Source organism: Electrophorus electricus, chromosome 17, assembly GCF_013358815.1.
Source record: "Electrophorus electricus isolate fEleEle1 chromosome 17, fEleEle1.pri, whole genome shotgun sequence".
In the NCBI taxonomy this organism is placed as follows: Eukaryota; Metazoa; Chordata; class Actinopteri; order Gymnotiformes; family Gymnotidae; genus Electrophorus; species Electrophorus electricus.
This window is the reverse complement of record NC_049551.1, coordinates 17604594-17618517: the sequence shown is the minus strand read 5'-3', so window position 1 is coordinate 17618517 and position 13924 is coordinate 17604594. Positions and strand designations below refer to the sequence as shown.

At 38.2% G+C, this 13924-nt stretch overlaps 3 protein-coding genes across 3 annotated transcripts; 2 read left to right on the top strand and 1 right to left on the bottom strand.

Annotated features, from left to right (window-relative positions):
• Nucleotides 1–704: 704 nt before the first annotated feature.
• Nucleotides 705–5338, top strand: vps37bb (VPS37B subunit of ESCRT-I b). Its single transcript, XM_027020782.2, has 4 exons — nucleotides 705–849; nucleotides 2647–2818; nucleotides 3391–3473; nucleotides 3586–5338. The coding sequence occupies exons 1-4, from the start codon at nucleotides 736–738 to the stop codon at nucleotides 3994–3996; spliced, it is 780 nt and encodes a 259-aa protein (XP_026876583.2). The 5' UTR covers nucleotides 705–735; the 3' UTR covers nucleotides 3997–5338.
• Nucleotides 5339–5713: 375 nt separating this feature from the next.
• tuba7l (tubulin, alpha 7 like) lies at nucleotides 5714–7753 on the bottom strand. Its single transcript, XM_027020492.2, has 5 exons — nucleotides 7618–7753; nucleotides 7210–7358; nucleotides 6943–7095; nucleotides 6203–6730; nucleotides 5714–6004 (listed from the first exon to the last, which is right to left on the bottom strand). The coding sequence occupies exons 1-5, from the start codon at nucleotides 7736–7738 to the stop codon at nucleotides 5714–5716; spliced, it is 1242 nt and encodes a 413-aa protein (XP_026876293.1). The 5' UTR covers nucleotides 7739–7753.
• A 1512-nt stretch (nucleotides 7754–9265) lies between these two features.
• sec14l7 (SEC14-like lipid binding 7) lies at nucleotides 9266–13320 on the top strand. Its single transcript, XM_027021187.2, has 12 exons — nucleotides 9266–9331; nucleotides 9514–9589; nucleotides 10801–10844; nucleotides 11095–11157; nucleotides 11289–11477; nucleotides 11618–11713; nucleotides 11837–11897; nucleotides 12056–12139; nucleotides 12318–12424; nucleotides 12525–12664; nucleotides 12769–12938; nucleotides 13211–13320. Exons 1-12 carry the CDS (start codon nucleotides 9278–9280, stop codon nucleotides 13318–13320), a joined length of 1194 nt encoding a protein of 397 aa, XP_026876988.2. The 5' UTR covers nucleotides 9266–9277.
• Nucleotides 13321–13924: the final 604 nt, after the last annotated feature.

Below are 13924 nucleotides of genomic sequence, written 5' to 3'. Positions count from 1 at the left end.
AGGCTACAGATTGACCTAAAATTACATTTTATGTTTAACATGCATTATATTTAACCGCTGTGTAATTACAAGCAAAATCTTTTTGCTAGTCCAGTAGATACTGCTTGATATGTCTACACATGAGTTTGTATATATGAATATGAAGTGAACTTGTAAAGACACGTCGATGCATGCAAAAAATAAAGCTATTTTAAAAATATAAAACTAATCCATGGAACGAACCGTTCCGGGGTGTCACTCCTTATGCATAGCTCACTCGGCGGATAGACCCATCACCAGATAGATGTGTTATGCACAATAATATGGAGAACCGGGCTTCTGAACAGTCCTAGCGTACAGCACCTCACGCATAGTGTGAAGCGTGGCGCCTGACGTACGCGTATGGATCAAATATAGCAGCCACAGTCTGCAGCGTCCAAAAGCAAATAAAACCGTAGCTTGCTTCCTACGGCCTCAGTTGAAAAAAATATATATAACAAATACTATAAGCTTCACGGAAACCTCTATTAATTATGCCTTTAAAAAGCACGCCCCCTAACGTGATGTCTGCAGTGTTTGTGGGTGTGTGTGTACCGGAGAGAGAGAGACGGTTCTGCAGCGCGAGGGCGGAGATGCGCGTGTCACCGCCGCTGTCAATCTGATTACGTCAGCACTGTTCACGCGCTGATTTGACCAGAAATGCTGACTTCCGGCTGATAGGACAGTAGGGGATAGTGACAGGAATAATAAACAGCGATGGGAGACTTATTTGTTATCACGAACAAATTCAGCTCTTATTCTGTGACACAGCTTAACGAGTTGCTTGAGGATGATGAAAAGCTCAGTACGATTGTCAAAGAGATGGATGAGGTAAGCGTTAGTCCACAAAGCGAACGGGTCAGCCTAGCAAAGCAGAATTGTCTTTACTAAACTATCGAAAAAGCTCTCCTTTTGTTAACCTAGCTAAGCTAACCTAGCTAAGCTAACCTATCTTGTCGTTTTAGGCAGACTCGGCTAGGCTGCTGTAGTCTCTATTAACCTTCGCGTTCAAGCATCTGCTTTCTCAAGTGTTGATTTGCACGAAGATAAGAATAACTAGCTAGCTTGGTTGTTTTGAGGCTATGCAAGAACTGCTTTCTTTGTTGTCTGTCTTTAAAAGGCAGCGAGATATTTATTCTTTAACAGTATTGTGTTATCTTGATAACGCTAACGCTACAGGACTTAAGCGCTCAATACGGCACGGTTATGTTTGTCATTTATTAAAAATGTTCTGGTCACTGAGGAAGTATTAGACTTAAGACAGCCTTCTATTGTTAGTTTTGCCACGCTAGTCATGTATGTAATAAAGCCAAAGCGTATAATTGCTTGTGGAATAAAATGGCCCCTTTAATTGTGCATTTGTGAGCCTCATGTAAGGGATAAGGATGCATATCTGTGGAGGCTGATAGCTGGCTACTGTAAGTCAACGTTCCCTTTGTGAGAAACGTTATGCTATTAGTCATTCCATTTCACATTTCCTTATATGAGCACATACTCAAACTGAGATTGCTAGAGGACTTTGTAGCCTTTCATAGCTCATAACTATTGCATGACTTAATTCCTAGACATAAACGTTTTATTCGTTGTAATTTATATAGCTTTTTTTCAGGGCTGGTTTTAATAAAGCGGCTTTCTCAGAAAGCGTAATCGCAACGTAATTTAACATAAGACACACAAAGCACAGATAATGGGGGGGACAGTAGCATGTCCACCTACAGTTTAACAGAAAACAAAAACGATGGACATCAGATAACATAAGGGAGAAAAATAGCAGGATTTGAATTATGATTTGAATGAATAAACAAGATGTCTCTGGAAGATTATTTCAAAGTGCATCGCCATTAAAGCAGTAATTGTTAGTACACTTCTTTTTAAGGATATTTTAGATGTACACTCCAGTCATAATGAACCACTATACTGTTTCAGATATTCATTACCCCACATGTGATCCAAATAATCAGGCAGGTACCAAGCACTTCATAATCTGGATCAGGTGTCTGGGGAAACATTAAACTGTGCAGGACAGTGATGTCCCAGATCTGGAGGTAAAGACCCCTGATCTGAGATGAAGAGCTGTTATGTCATACAACTGTCTTAGTCAGGCATGTCTAACTCTGGTCCTGAAGATCTACTGCTATTGTTTTAAGGTTTAGTTCTAACAAACATGATGCAAGTTAATATTCTGATGTCAGTGGAAAACCTTGTTGAACTGGAGCAGGTGTGTTTTTAAACCAAACCAGTGGTGCCCTGGCCTGGTCCTACAGGACCAGGGTCTGCAGAGTTTCAGTCTAATCCTAACATGCCTAATACAGTTAATCCAGTCCTTCTATAATACTTAGAATCAAGTGTGTTGGAACTAAACTCTGCAGAGCAGTACATCTCTAGAACTGGTCTTGGGTGTTATTGGCCTTGCTCATGGATTAGACTAGATTTGTTAAATCTAGAGTCAAATCTAAAAAGTCCATGATGCAGTAATGACTCTTTGGCTGTGATGGAAACTAAACATTTATCACAAAAGGTGTCAAAGACGAACCAGTTATTGATATTGTATAACCCTTTGTATGTTGTAATACATTTGCTTGATACAACTATAGGCTTTCCTGATCACTGTTCTCATTCTACCTTTAGATGCAGGAGGTGCAGCAGACTAAAGAGATGACCCTTGCCAGTAACCGCAGCCTAGCAGAGCAGAACCTTAGCCTGCAGCCTGGCCTGGACCAACAGAAGATGCAATTAACCAAACGCTACTGTTGTTTACAGGAACTCTATGAGACTTACCAGCTTCGCAAATCCACTCTAGGTGAGCTCGTTTCACCTGGGTCTACTTTTATCTGCTCTGTTGCTAATCATTATATTATCTACAGCTGGGATCTGGTTTAGTTAGTTTCATACTGCAAAATATAAAATAATTATTCCAAACCATGTCTGCAAAACAAAGCTGCACATATTATCAATACTGATGTTTATAATGTAATATTGTAAGTTATACCTAAACCTTTCAAATGTGTGTCATTTTCAAGAAAGTCTAAAATGCAAATTCAGGTTTGACTGTCATCTGTACATCCTGATTTTCATATGCTTTTTTTAAACAATGTTTTGTAATTGTGATACCAAATTTTAAAAAGCATGCTCATGAAATCAGACTAAACTTCAACAATGCAGTTGATGCAGCCCACTTAGTTAACTTCTGTATCATTTTCATGGTTTGAACCAAAACATATGTAGTATTCTGGTGTATAAGCAAAATTAGCTCCAGTGTAATTTCCAGTGTAATTTTCAGCATGCCAAAACTTCAGATGTGCAGGAGTATGAGATATTTGGTGGATATGGCTGTGTGTTGGCTCAGGATGTCAATTTCTTTTTCTTACAAAGATCACAGTTCAGGGAAAAGTTCACTGGACACACTGTTGGCCTTACTGCAAGCTGAAGGAGCAAAGATTGAAGAGGAAACTGAGGTAATGTCAGTTTAATCTGAGTAAAATGAGAGACAATCAAAACATATATGAAATGTGCAACTTGTCTTGCCATCATGATGGCTTGCCTCAAATTCTCCTCTGGTCATTTTAGAACATGGCCGATTCTTTCCTCGACGGAGATTTGTCTCTGGATTCGTTCGTTGATGCGTACCAGAACAAGAGAAAGCTGGCTCATTTGCGGCGTGTGAAGATTGACAAACTACGGGAGATGGTGCTCAAACACTTCCAGATGCTGCAGGTTTCTTCTAATGAGCCTGTGCAGCACAACTCCCCTGTGCCCCTCTGCAACCAGGCCAATGGGTCCCTAGTTCCTACAAGACCTCCACCAACCTATCCAGCAGGGCAGCAGCCAGCTTTACCATACCCACCAGCTCTCTACCCTTCTGTCACTATTCCTTCTATGGTGCCATCAGTGCCAAGCCCACATCTACAGCAGTATACACCAGCACTCTCCCAGGGGCCCAGTGGTCTGCCCCAAAGGACAGGCTTCATCATGCAATGATGTAATCCTCTTTAAGTGTTTCTTTCCTTTGGTGGGAATGTATAAACTGGGCATTTTCCTGTTTTCTCCAAAAGCACTTTGATCATACAGCTTTGGGTATCTTACCCTTAGTGATGATGAATGGTTTACTATGAACCATGCTTATTTACTGACAGCTACAGTTAGTGTGAGGGGTTTCAGTGGTGAACTGCAGTAGATTCAATATTCCTAGTCTTAATAGAAATCTAAAATAATTCTCATTTTTAACTGTAGACAGCCAAAAATCAAAACAAAAACTCCATCAGATGCATGCTTTTTTTCGAGATACTGACCAGCTAAAATTTGAGAAGCACTTTTGCTCATTGAAATCACATGTGAAGTGAGATTTCTCGTATAAATGGCAGAAAACGTATAATGCTGAAGTTTTGAAATATGTTATACTGGATCATATTCAGATTGAGATTATATTATTTTTTGTGTGCAAGGAAAACAGGTTTCATTTGAACATTTTGGATTACTGGATGGAACTGACCAGCAACCAAAGATATTTCCCCTTTTGCTCCAATAGTTGAGTAGCAAAATGTCAAACTAGTTTTGAATGTAGTATATACAACACTGAAAACTTGACATATTACAATTATCCAATTACTGTTCCAGTGATCTAATTACTTCAGTCAGATCTCTTTTAAATATAATATAGAAACGTTGAATATTTCAATCAGAACCAAGTTGGTTGTGCTATTTATTTTGGAAAATTGACAATACCTATGAAATACTGTTCTTGCTAAACCTTAAGAATTATGACCTGTAATGTTGTAAAATGACATTTCTGCTATGCAGACTTTTTAAACTTCTCAAGCCAGCTGCAAATATAGAACACAAGGTGCATGTACAAGCAATGGAGTCTTGCCAAAAGGTGTTCCCTTAGACATTTACTGTACCACATACTACATAAAGGCAGATCTTAAAACATTTGCAGAAACTCTGATGGTAAAAAAATATTGTCATGTTGGAATGGGATGTGAAACGTGTATAGCTTTGCCTAGTGTGAATTAATGAAGACAAGTGAAGCCCTGTTAGATTCAAAGAACAGCCATATCTCAAGTGTGCCTTGCAGTGGTCACCCCCCCTCCCCTCCCTTTTTCCCCCCCTAGAGAGCTTTATTGAGATCTATCTCACTGCAAAAGCTACTGCTAAAAATTTTCAGTGTAACGCATGGTATAATTTCTTTGTGCCCTTGTACACAACCTAGAACTCCATGTGTAAAGTATGTTGTAATTGTTTTCTTAGTGCTGAGTCCTTAAGGCACCTTTGTTTTGTTTTTTTATTAAAAGAAAAATAAAACACTAACTTTTCAGCAGTATTTCAGTGCTAATCTCCAGGTGACTGTTGCCCTCTTGTGGATAAATTAAATTGCTACTCAGGACACTTTCATTCATGGTCAAGTCAATATTTAGTGTGCATTTTATTTATTTTTATTTTTTTTTAAAATCTAAGACTTTGTTAGTAAACATAAGCAAGATTGGACTCAGACTAAATTCACTTACATAGCCATGCCAAAAATCTCAACATGCTTAATAAAATAGGTTTATTCAAATATGCTTTAGGAAGAGACCTAGTAATTTATGTTTTATTATTTGAAAGTCATTAATAAGCAAAAAAGAAAAATACCAAATGAACAATTTTTTAAAATCGATAGACTGAACACCTTAACAAATGAACATCTCCATGACAAATTCTACTCCTCTCCTTCTGGGTCATCTCCAACAGAGTCAATTCCCACCTCCTCATAATCTTTCTCCAGAGCTGCCAAATCTTCACGTGCCTCAGAAAACTCCCCCTCCTCCATTCCCTCTCCAACATACCAGTGCACAAACGCTCTCTTTGCATACATCAGATCAAACTTGTGGTCGAGGCGGGCCCAGGCCTCTGCAATAGCAGTGGTGTTGCTCAACATGCAGACAGCCCTCTGGACCTTGGCAAGGTCACCTCCAGGAACCACAGTTGGTGGCTGGTAGTTGATCCCAACCTGGCAACAGCAGCAGTGTTTTTGATGTAACTGATTCTTGGTGATCTTACTTTAAATCACAGAAGCTTTCAGAAATAAACACAGTGATAGCCTCATTCAAAAACAGAAACACTTGTTATCCACCATTTGTTGAAATGAGAAACATAATACAAATATAAATTGACCGGTACACTAGTGGGCCTCCTAAAACAAATTTACCTTGAAGCCTGTGGGGCACCAGTCAACAAACTGAATGGTCCTCTTGGTCTTGATGGTCGCAATGGCAGCATTGACATCTTTAGGAACCACATCGCCACGGTACAGCATGCAGCAAGCCATATACTTCCCATGACGAGGGTCACACTTCACCATCTGATTGGCAGGCTCAAAACAAGCATTGGTGATCTCTGCAACAGAGAGCTGCTCATGGTATGCTTTCTCAGCAGAGATGACTGGTGCATATGTGACAAGTGGGAAGTGGATGCGTGGATAAGGGACCAAGTTGGTCTGGAACTCCGTCAAGTCGACATTGAGGGCACCATCGAAGCGGAGAGAGGCAGTGATTGAAGACACAATCTGACCAATGAGCCTGTTGAGGTTAGTGTAGGTGGGCCGGTCAATGTCCAAGTTGCGTCGGCAGATATCGTAGATGGCTTCATTGTCCACCATGAAAGCACAGTCAGAGTGCTCAAGTGTGGTGTGAGTGGTCAGGATGGAATTGTAGGGCTCTACTACTGCTGTGGAAACCTACAAGATGAACAGAACACAAATGACAACAGGAAGACCTTCAAACTGTTAACATATTTGGAGAAGAACTTGCATTTTAAGGTGAACTATCACAAATATGCCAAATAATGCTACTCCTAAAGCAAAATCAGCACTAAATTTATAAACTGTCTAATCACACAAAACAAATCTGAAGTCAAATCAAATATGAGGCAATGTGAATACTGTGATACCTGTGGTGCAGGGTAAATGGCAAATTCAAGTTTGGATTTCTTGCCATAGTCTACTGACAATCGTTCCATCAAAAGAGAAGCAAAGCCTGAGCCTGTGCCACCCCCAAAGCTGTGGAAGATGAGGAAGCCCTGGAGCCCAGTGCACTGGTCAGACTGAGAAAGTAAAATGGAAAAAAAAGAGGAATAAAAAGTCAACTTTATATTTGTCAATATAAAGTGCAATTTTAGACAACATTACACCAAAATGAGTGAAGAATTAAACCTTACCAGTTTGCGAATGCGATCGAGCACCAGGTCAACGATTTCTTTGCCGATGGTGTAATGGCCTCTCGCGTAATTGTTGGCAGCATCTTCCTTTCCAGTAATAAGCTGCTCAGGGTGAAACAGTTGTCTGTATGTCCCAGTACGAACCTCATCTTTAAATGCAGAAAAAGAAAAAGCCATGCTCTTGCATTATATATAGCCACAGAGATTGTTAAAATTGCAGTGAAGCACACAAGGTTTGCAAACAGGATGTTTCGGACAGAAGTCCTTCAAAGCTATGCAAGCACCTCAAATCATTTTTGTGTGTGTTTATGGTAAAAGGAATATTGATGTATATCCAGTTCATTTCAAAAGTCAGAAGATAGGAAGGTACCTTGGTACTAAACTGGAAATGTTTTCATGTATGCTTACCAACAACAGTTGGTTCAAGATCCACGAACACCGCCCTTGGCACATGTTTCCCCGCGCCCGTCTCGCTGAAAAACGTGTTAAAGGAGTCGTCTCCTCCTCCGATTGTTTTATCACTTGGCATTTGGCCATCAGGCTGGATCCCATGTTCAAGACAATATAATTCCCAGCAAGCGTTTCCGATTTGTACGCCTGCTTGCCCCACGTGGATCGAGATGCATTCGCGCTGTATGGAGGGGAAAAAATGTTAGAGTCTAAAAGTTACATTTAATAAATAAATGTAACCCAACTATCAATTATCCACTAAGCTACTCAGATACATAGTTATCTAGTTAGCTAACTAATTATTTCAAATACGTTTTTCTTTCCTCGCCTGACTGATTTAGCTATATCTAGCCTAGCTAATTTAGCTAGTCAGTATTTTAGCTGGCTAATTTGGCAACCTAGCTAGCGTTACTGGTTTAAAGTCAACGTCGTCTATTTGGTTAATTTTGACTTTCTCACTAGCCTAGCTAACCTAACTTGGGAGGTAATCGATAGCTAGGGTCGCTGGCAAAATCACTCATAACTGAGCGTTAGCACGATGAAGCTCGTTTAGCAATAAATACCTCATTAGCTAACCTAGCTAACGTTTCCTTGCACTACAAAATTAGTCACTTACCATTTTTACAGCTTTCAGTGGGAATCAAATCGGAACAATCGTTGTCTGAAAGCTGATCTGTCAACTTTGCTGGTAATTAATGAAGCTAATGTTAGTAAACTTCGGCTTCGTAAGTTTCTACGTGCCAACGTTGGAACTAAAAGACCATTCAGCCGTTAATAAAGCTCAACGGTTTAACTAGCCCCGCCCGCCATAACGTTTCTATGTCTATTTCATGACATGTCAATCATTTGTTTAATTGTTGTCATTGGTTGATTTTTGTAATTTCAGACAAGACATATGACATATGGTGTGCGTGTGAACAGAGATGAGCATTTTTTAAATTCAAAAATTGGTTTGCGGGTTAGCCGGTTATCCATTTTAGTTGAGTACCAGTGAGCTAGTTAAGCTGCAGCCAAAAATAGAGGCCACTCCAAAATATTTCCCAAAAGTGGTTATATTATACAAACCTATTAAAGTTACTCAGAACGTATCCACTTCATAATACCCTGTCTACTAACAGTAATGAACAATGCTATTATCAACAGCCAATAACCTACTAACAACTAACTACCTAGCTAACAACGTCATCCAAGTATATACTGTATGGTTAAATTTTGGCAGTAATCCATCTTCTATTAAGTTTCTATTCGTCTATTAATAACTACGAATAGCTACAGTATGTACTCTATACTTTTGCCATTGAAAATTGCCTATGGTGTCATTTTTACTCAACATGACATTTTTATGAACTGTAGGAACAGTTTCAGCCAGGCCCCAATGCCAGTGTTCTCTACAGCACCCTTGCTAAAAATATTCTGAGGAACTTTGAGTTTATGTTAAAGCAAACAGTTGCTAAGAATGACCAAAGGTTCTGTGTCAGACTTCGCTCTACAGGTAATGCCCCACTGATATTTTTCCAGGAAAGCAGAGTGCCATTCACCTATTGCCTATAAATGGCACAAGTGCAAAATGCAGAAAGCAAAGAAACAATTCACATAGAGAGCTGTTGTACTCAGTAGAATGAGTGGCCGTGTTGGAGACCTTAGCCCTAAGCAGGCTGAAGCTCTGGAACAGGTGATCCTTTTGCAGGTTTATACACTAAACTCCAAAATGAAAATGTTATTACAGCAGTGTTACATAAGTCTGTTTTTATCTGTGTGGTTCTATAACTGCTACCCTAATGATGCATAGTTTCAGTACTGAGCCCTGGTGCACTATCCTACTTTCAAAATGGTTTTGTTGTTGTTGTTTTATAGTTTCGTGAGAAAATTGGAGATGTATACTCCCAGCTTCCCAGTCAAAATGATCATTATCTGCTTCGCTGGCTCCGAGGTGAGGAATAGCTAATTTGGTATTCATTCATTCATACATTAATCATTTGAAATAAATGCAGCTGTGACCTGTGAATAATAATGTATTTTGTATTTTTTAGCCTGAATCATTAGGAGAAGCAGACATTTGAGAAACTTTTATTAAGATAAAGAGTGAACTGAAAAGTAAATTCCAGATCAGGTGTCACAAGTTTTTAAGGTACATAGAAATAATATGCCAATCAAAGTATTTTTTACATTAGTGCTGAATACCTAGAAAAATAAGAATAAATAAATATAAGAAGCTATGCTTCTTGTTTATTTTATATTCAAATGTATAATAAACCAAAAATATGAATGTTGCTTATACTGAAAGCTCACAAATTGAGACAGTGAAAGTGGTGGACCAGCTTGCTTTTCCTGTGCAAGACATTTGAAATCATAAACTATGTATTTTACTTTGAAATCAGAGCATATATTGATTGACTATCAGTGCAGAACAGAGTCCACTCATCTTTTGCTTTATCGGAGTGGTCAGTTACAACATTTTCTATATTGTCTCTCTCTCTCTCTCAGTGCATGCTGTCCCCCATACCTTCACTACTCCTATGAGTCTGTGATGTTTTGAGAATTTCAAGGTCTCAGTGGAATACTAATCTAACCCTGTTGCATACTGAACATCAATCTGTGTGTGTAATATGATAGTTTTTTGCAGGTATAGAAAATTTTGTGTGCTGTAAACTAATGTAAAAAATACTTTGATTGGCATATTATTTCTATGTACCTTAAAAACTTGTGACACCTGATCTGGAATTTACTTTTCAGTTCACTCTTTATCTTAATAAAAGTTTGTCAAATGTCTCTGCTTCTCCTAATGACATTTAAGTGAAATATAAAAATATTACTTAGTGCACCAAGAGAAAAGTTCAAGGTGAAATTATTGGAGCTTCAAGTGCAAATATTTGTAGTTCCATTCACCTGTTCATTGCAAAACCATTTGCTCTTTCCATCTGAGCAGTGTTAAAAATTAAGATGTACCCTTCTTTTTAAAAATGTGAATGAATTCATTTTAATTATGAAAGGAAAGAACTCTTATTCAGGTTATTGAATTTTCCTGCCATTCAGGTTATTGAATTTTCCTGCCATTCAGGTTTTGAATTTTCCTGCCATTCAGGTTTTGAATTTTCCTGCCTTTCATCTGAAGTTTTCCTCTCGCTCTTTACTTCCTTGCAGCCAGGAGCTTCATTGTCCAAAAAGCTGAAGCAATGCTTAGGAAGGTAAAAGGGTTCTTGCCATTCATTCATCCATTCATTTATTCATTCATTCATCATAAATTCTTCTTACCGTTCTAATAAAATAATTCTTGAGTCTGTTAAAATTTCACAAGAAGAGTAGGTTTGTGTGCTAATTTTGTGTGACACAAATGATGTGACACAAAAACCAGAGGAAGCTGAAGACATTAAACCCAGTAATGCTCCAAACAAGTGGAGTGAAGGCATATATATGATGTATGTCATTGTTTTCTAGCACTTGGAGTTTCGCAAGCAAATGAAAGTAGATACAATCGTAGAAGACTGGAAGCCACCAGAGGTAAATTTGATATAAAATCTTTCTACACTAATGTTGTTTACTTTTACAATATACAATCATTGATTTGATCTTGCACAGTGGTTTACAGGTGTGATTTAGCTGTGTATTGGATGGTGTACTAATCTGATCAGGTGATTGAGCAGTACCTGTCCGGTGGAATGTGTGGGTATGACAGAGAGGGAAGCCCTGTCTGGATTGATGTATTAGGCCCCCTAGACCCAAAGGGTCTTCTGATGTCTGCAACCAAGCAAGATTTACTCAGGACCAAAATCAGGGACTCCGAGCGTCTACGAAGAGAGTGCTTAAAGCAATCAGAGAAGGTATGATTTTTTAGAGAATGTTGATGTTGACTTATTAACCTATTTCACTGTATAACACTGGGGCAAAATTAGAATTATTGGGATTTTTTCAGAATTATTCAGTAGTGTTATTTATGTTGTGTGCAAATTTTATTAATCAGCTTGGGAAAATAGTGGAGTCCATCACTCTGATCTATGACTGTGAAGGCCTTGGCATGAAACATCTGTGGAAGCCATCTGTTGATGCATATGGAGATGTGAGGATTCAATCTCTTAATACACTAAGAAATGAGAAGCCTCTGTTAGATTTAAATTTTTACTGATTCAGTTTACTGATATAATTGGTAATGTCTGTCTTTCACATATGTGTTGTTTTGAAGATTCTGACCATGTTTGAGGATAACTATCCTGAAGGCCTAAAGAGGATTCTTATTATTAAAGGTAAGAGTGGTTGTCATGTCAAATAAACTTTATTTGTTTGTTTATATAAATATATAGTATTGTTGGTTATGACGCCACTCAGTACAAAATATGGCTACATATACAGTACAATATACAATTTGACTATTACTCTGTTCTTCCTTTTGTACTTCCTGCAGCTCCTAAAATCTTCCCTATTGCCTTCAACTTGATCAAGCACTTTATGTGCGAAGAGACTCGACGAAAGATTATTGTGATTGGGTGTAAAAATGCTACATTTGATATTATTTTCATTCTTTTTTAGCGTGTAGAAAAAAAAAATTCAATCACAATCAATCTAATTTTATTTTTATCCTAGAAAATTAGATAGTTGTTCGTAATTGGTTCCTAAGGGGAAATCTGGTAGATGTTAAAAGTTATATTATTTCCACTATATTAAAGCCAACTGGGAAGAAGTACTGCAGAAGTATATAGCACCAGATCAACTGCCTGTAGTCTATGGAGGTTCACTAACAGATCCAGATGAAGACCCTTACTGTAAAACCATGGTGAGTTTTATGCAGAGGCAAGAGTACATGCACTCAGTTAACAAATGTACTGGCACCCAGTCAGAACTCTTCATTAATCATAATTGGGCTTTTCTTCCAGATTAATTATGGTGGCACAGTGCCAAAATCCTACTACCTTCAGGATGCCATCAAAGTCCAGTATGACAAGTGCATCACTATCAACCGTGGGTCTGACCACCAGCTGGAGTATGAGATGCTCATCCCTGACTGCTTATTACGGTGAGTGGCACTTTCACTCGCCTTGTTTTATCTGTCATTCTGTACTGCTTTTTAGGCCTCTTTTATACTAAACTATTCCCCCATTTATTTTTGCTCAACTCCAGATGGCAGTTTGCTAGTGATGGGGCCGATATTGGTTTTGGCATTTACATAAAGACTAAAGTTGGTGTTAAACAGAAAGTTGGAGAAATGCAAGAGGTGTTGCCGACTACACGTTACAATGCCCATCTGGTGCCAGAAGATGGATCCTATACCTGTGACCAGCCAGGTGTCTGTAAGTGAAAATGTACTAAATATTAGTGTTCCTTTTAACAACGCAAATGCTTTGGGTCAGTGTCAAGTGTTTGATGATGCCCTACCCTAATCTGCTAATATACTGGGAATATCTATTTCCTATATATTTCCTGTGATTTTATGATCACAGATGTCAAATCACAAAGGTGCAATTGTATATAGATATTCTTGTTTTGTAACACATATCATACAACTTCTTATTTTCAATAATTTAATCTTTCGATCTTTATTTCTATCTGTTGGACTCTTCAGATGTTCTGCGATTTGATAACACATACAGTGTGATTCACTCAAAGAAGATAAGATTCACAGTGGATGTTGTTTTACCTGCCATGCACACAAATTCCGAAGAACAGGCATGAAGCCAGACTGGAGAAAGAACACTTCACATACCCAGCACTTGACATGATCACTGGACACTTCAGTAGAAATGAAGTTTGAATCATTATAACTGGAGAAGTGCAATTCAAGAACAGATTTATAGGTCAATCTTAATTCACTTAATCTGTGTGAATCTGTAACATTAAAATATGTTTGACTCAACATTAAAACACATACTTAGGCATTTATTTTAAATGTAAATAATTTGATTGTTGTTTGGGAAAACATATGATTTGGCAAACAGGCAGCTCCGCTGTGGATGTGTGTTAATGGCACAGTGCAATACTGCATGGCGATGGTTCTTTCAGAAAGTGAAATGTCTGTTCCTGCTTGTAATGGAAATTGTTCCACCCACAGATGTCTTGCATGTAAAATAATGATTTGTAATATTATTAGAAATAATAATAATATTTGAATCAAATGTTAAATTATTTATTTAATGGTACAAGAAGGAACTAATCTTTTGGAACATTGATTTGAGCCAGATTGTTTCTGTTGTAGTATGATATAGGCCTAATTATGTGCGGATTGGTACTGGAATCTGAATTAATGAGGTCAACAGTGTGGACTCTCTTTGCTAACTAG

Coding starts and splice junctions, on each gene's coding strand:
- vps37bb (XM_027020782.2), top strand. CDS start 736: ATGGGAGACTTATTTGTTATCACGAACAAATTCAGCTCTTATTCTGTG. Junction 850..2,646: donor TTGTCAAAGAGATGGATGAG/GTAAGCGTTAGT, acceptor TTCTACCTTTAG/ATGCAGGAGGTGCAGCAGAC. Junction 2,819..3,390: donor GCTTCGCAAATCCACTCTAG/GTGAGCTCGTTT, acceptor TTTCTTACAAAG/ATCACAGTTCAGGGAAAAGT.
- tuba7l (XM_027020492.2), bottom strand. CDS start 7,738: ATGCCAAGTGATAAAACAATCGGAGGAGGAGACGACTCCTTTAACACG. Junction 7,096..7,209: donor TCGATCGCATTCGCAAACTG/GTAAGGTTTAAT, acceptor TTACTTTCTCAG/TCTGACCAGTGCACTGGGCT. Junction 6,731..6,942: donor CCATTTACCCTGCACCACAG/GTATCACAGTAT, acceptor TTCATCTTGTAG/GTTTCCACAGCAGTAGTAGA.
- sec14l7 (XM_027021187.2), top strand. CDS start 9,278: ATGAGTGGCCGTGTTGGAGACCTTAGCCCTAAGCAGGCTGAAGCTCTG. Junction 11,714..11,836: donor CTGTTGATGCATATGGAGAT/GTGAGGATTCAA, acceptor GTTGTTTTGAAG/ATTCTGACCATGTTTGAGGA. Junction 12,425..12,524: donor ACCCTTACTGTAAAACCATG/GTGAGTTTTATG, acceptor CTTTTCTTCCAG/ATTAATTATGGTGGCACAGT.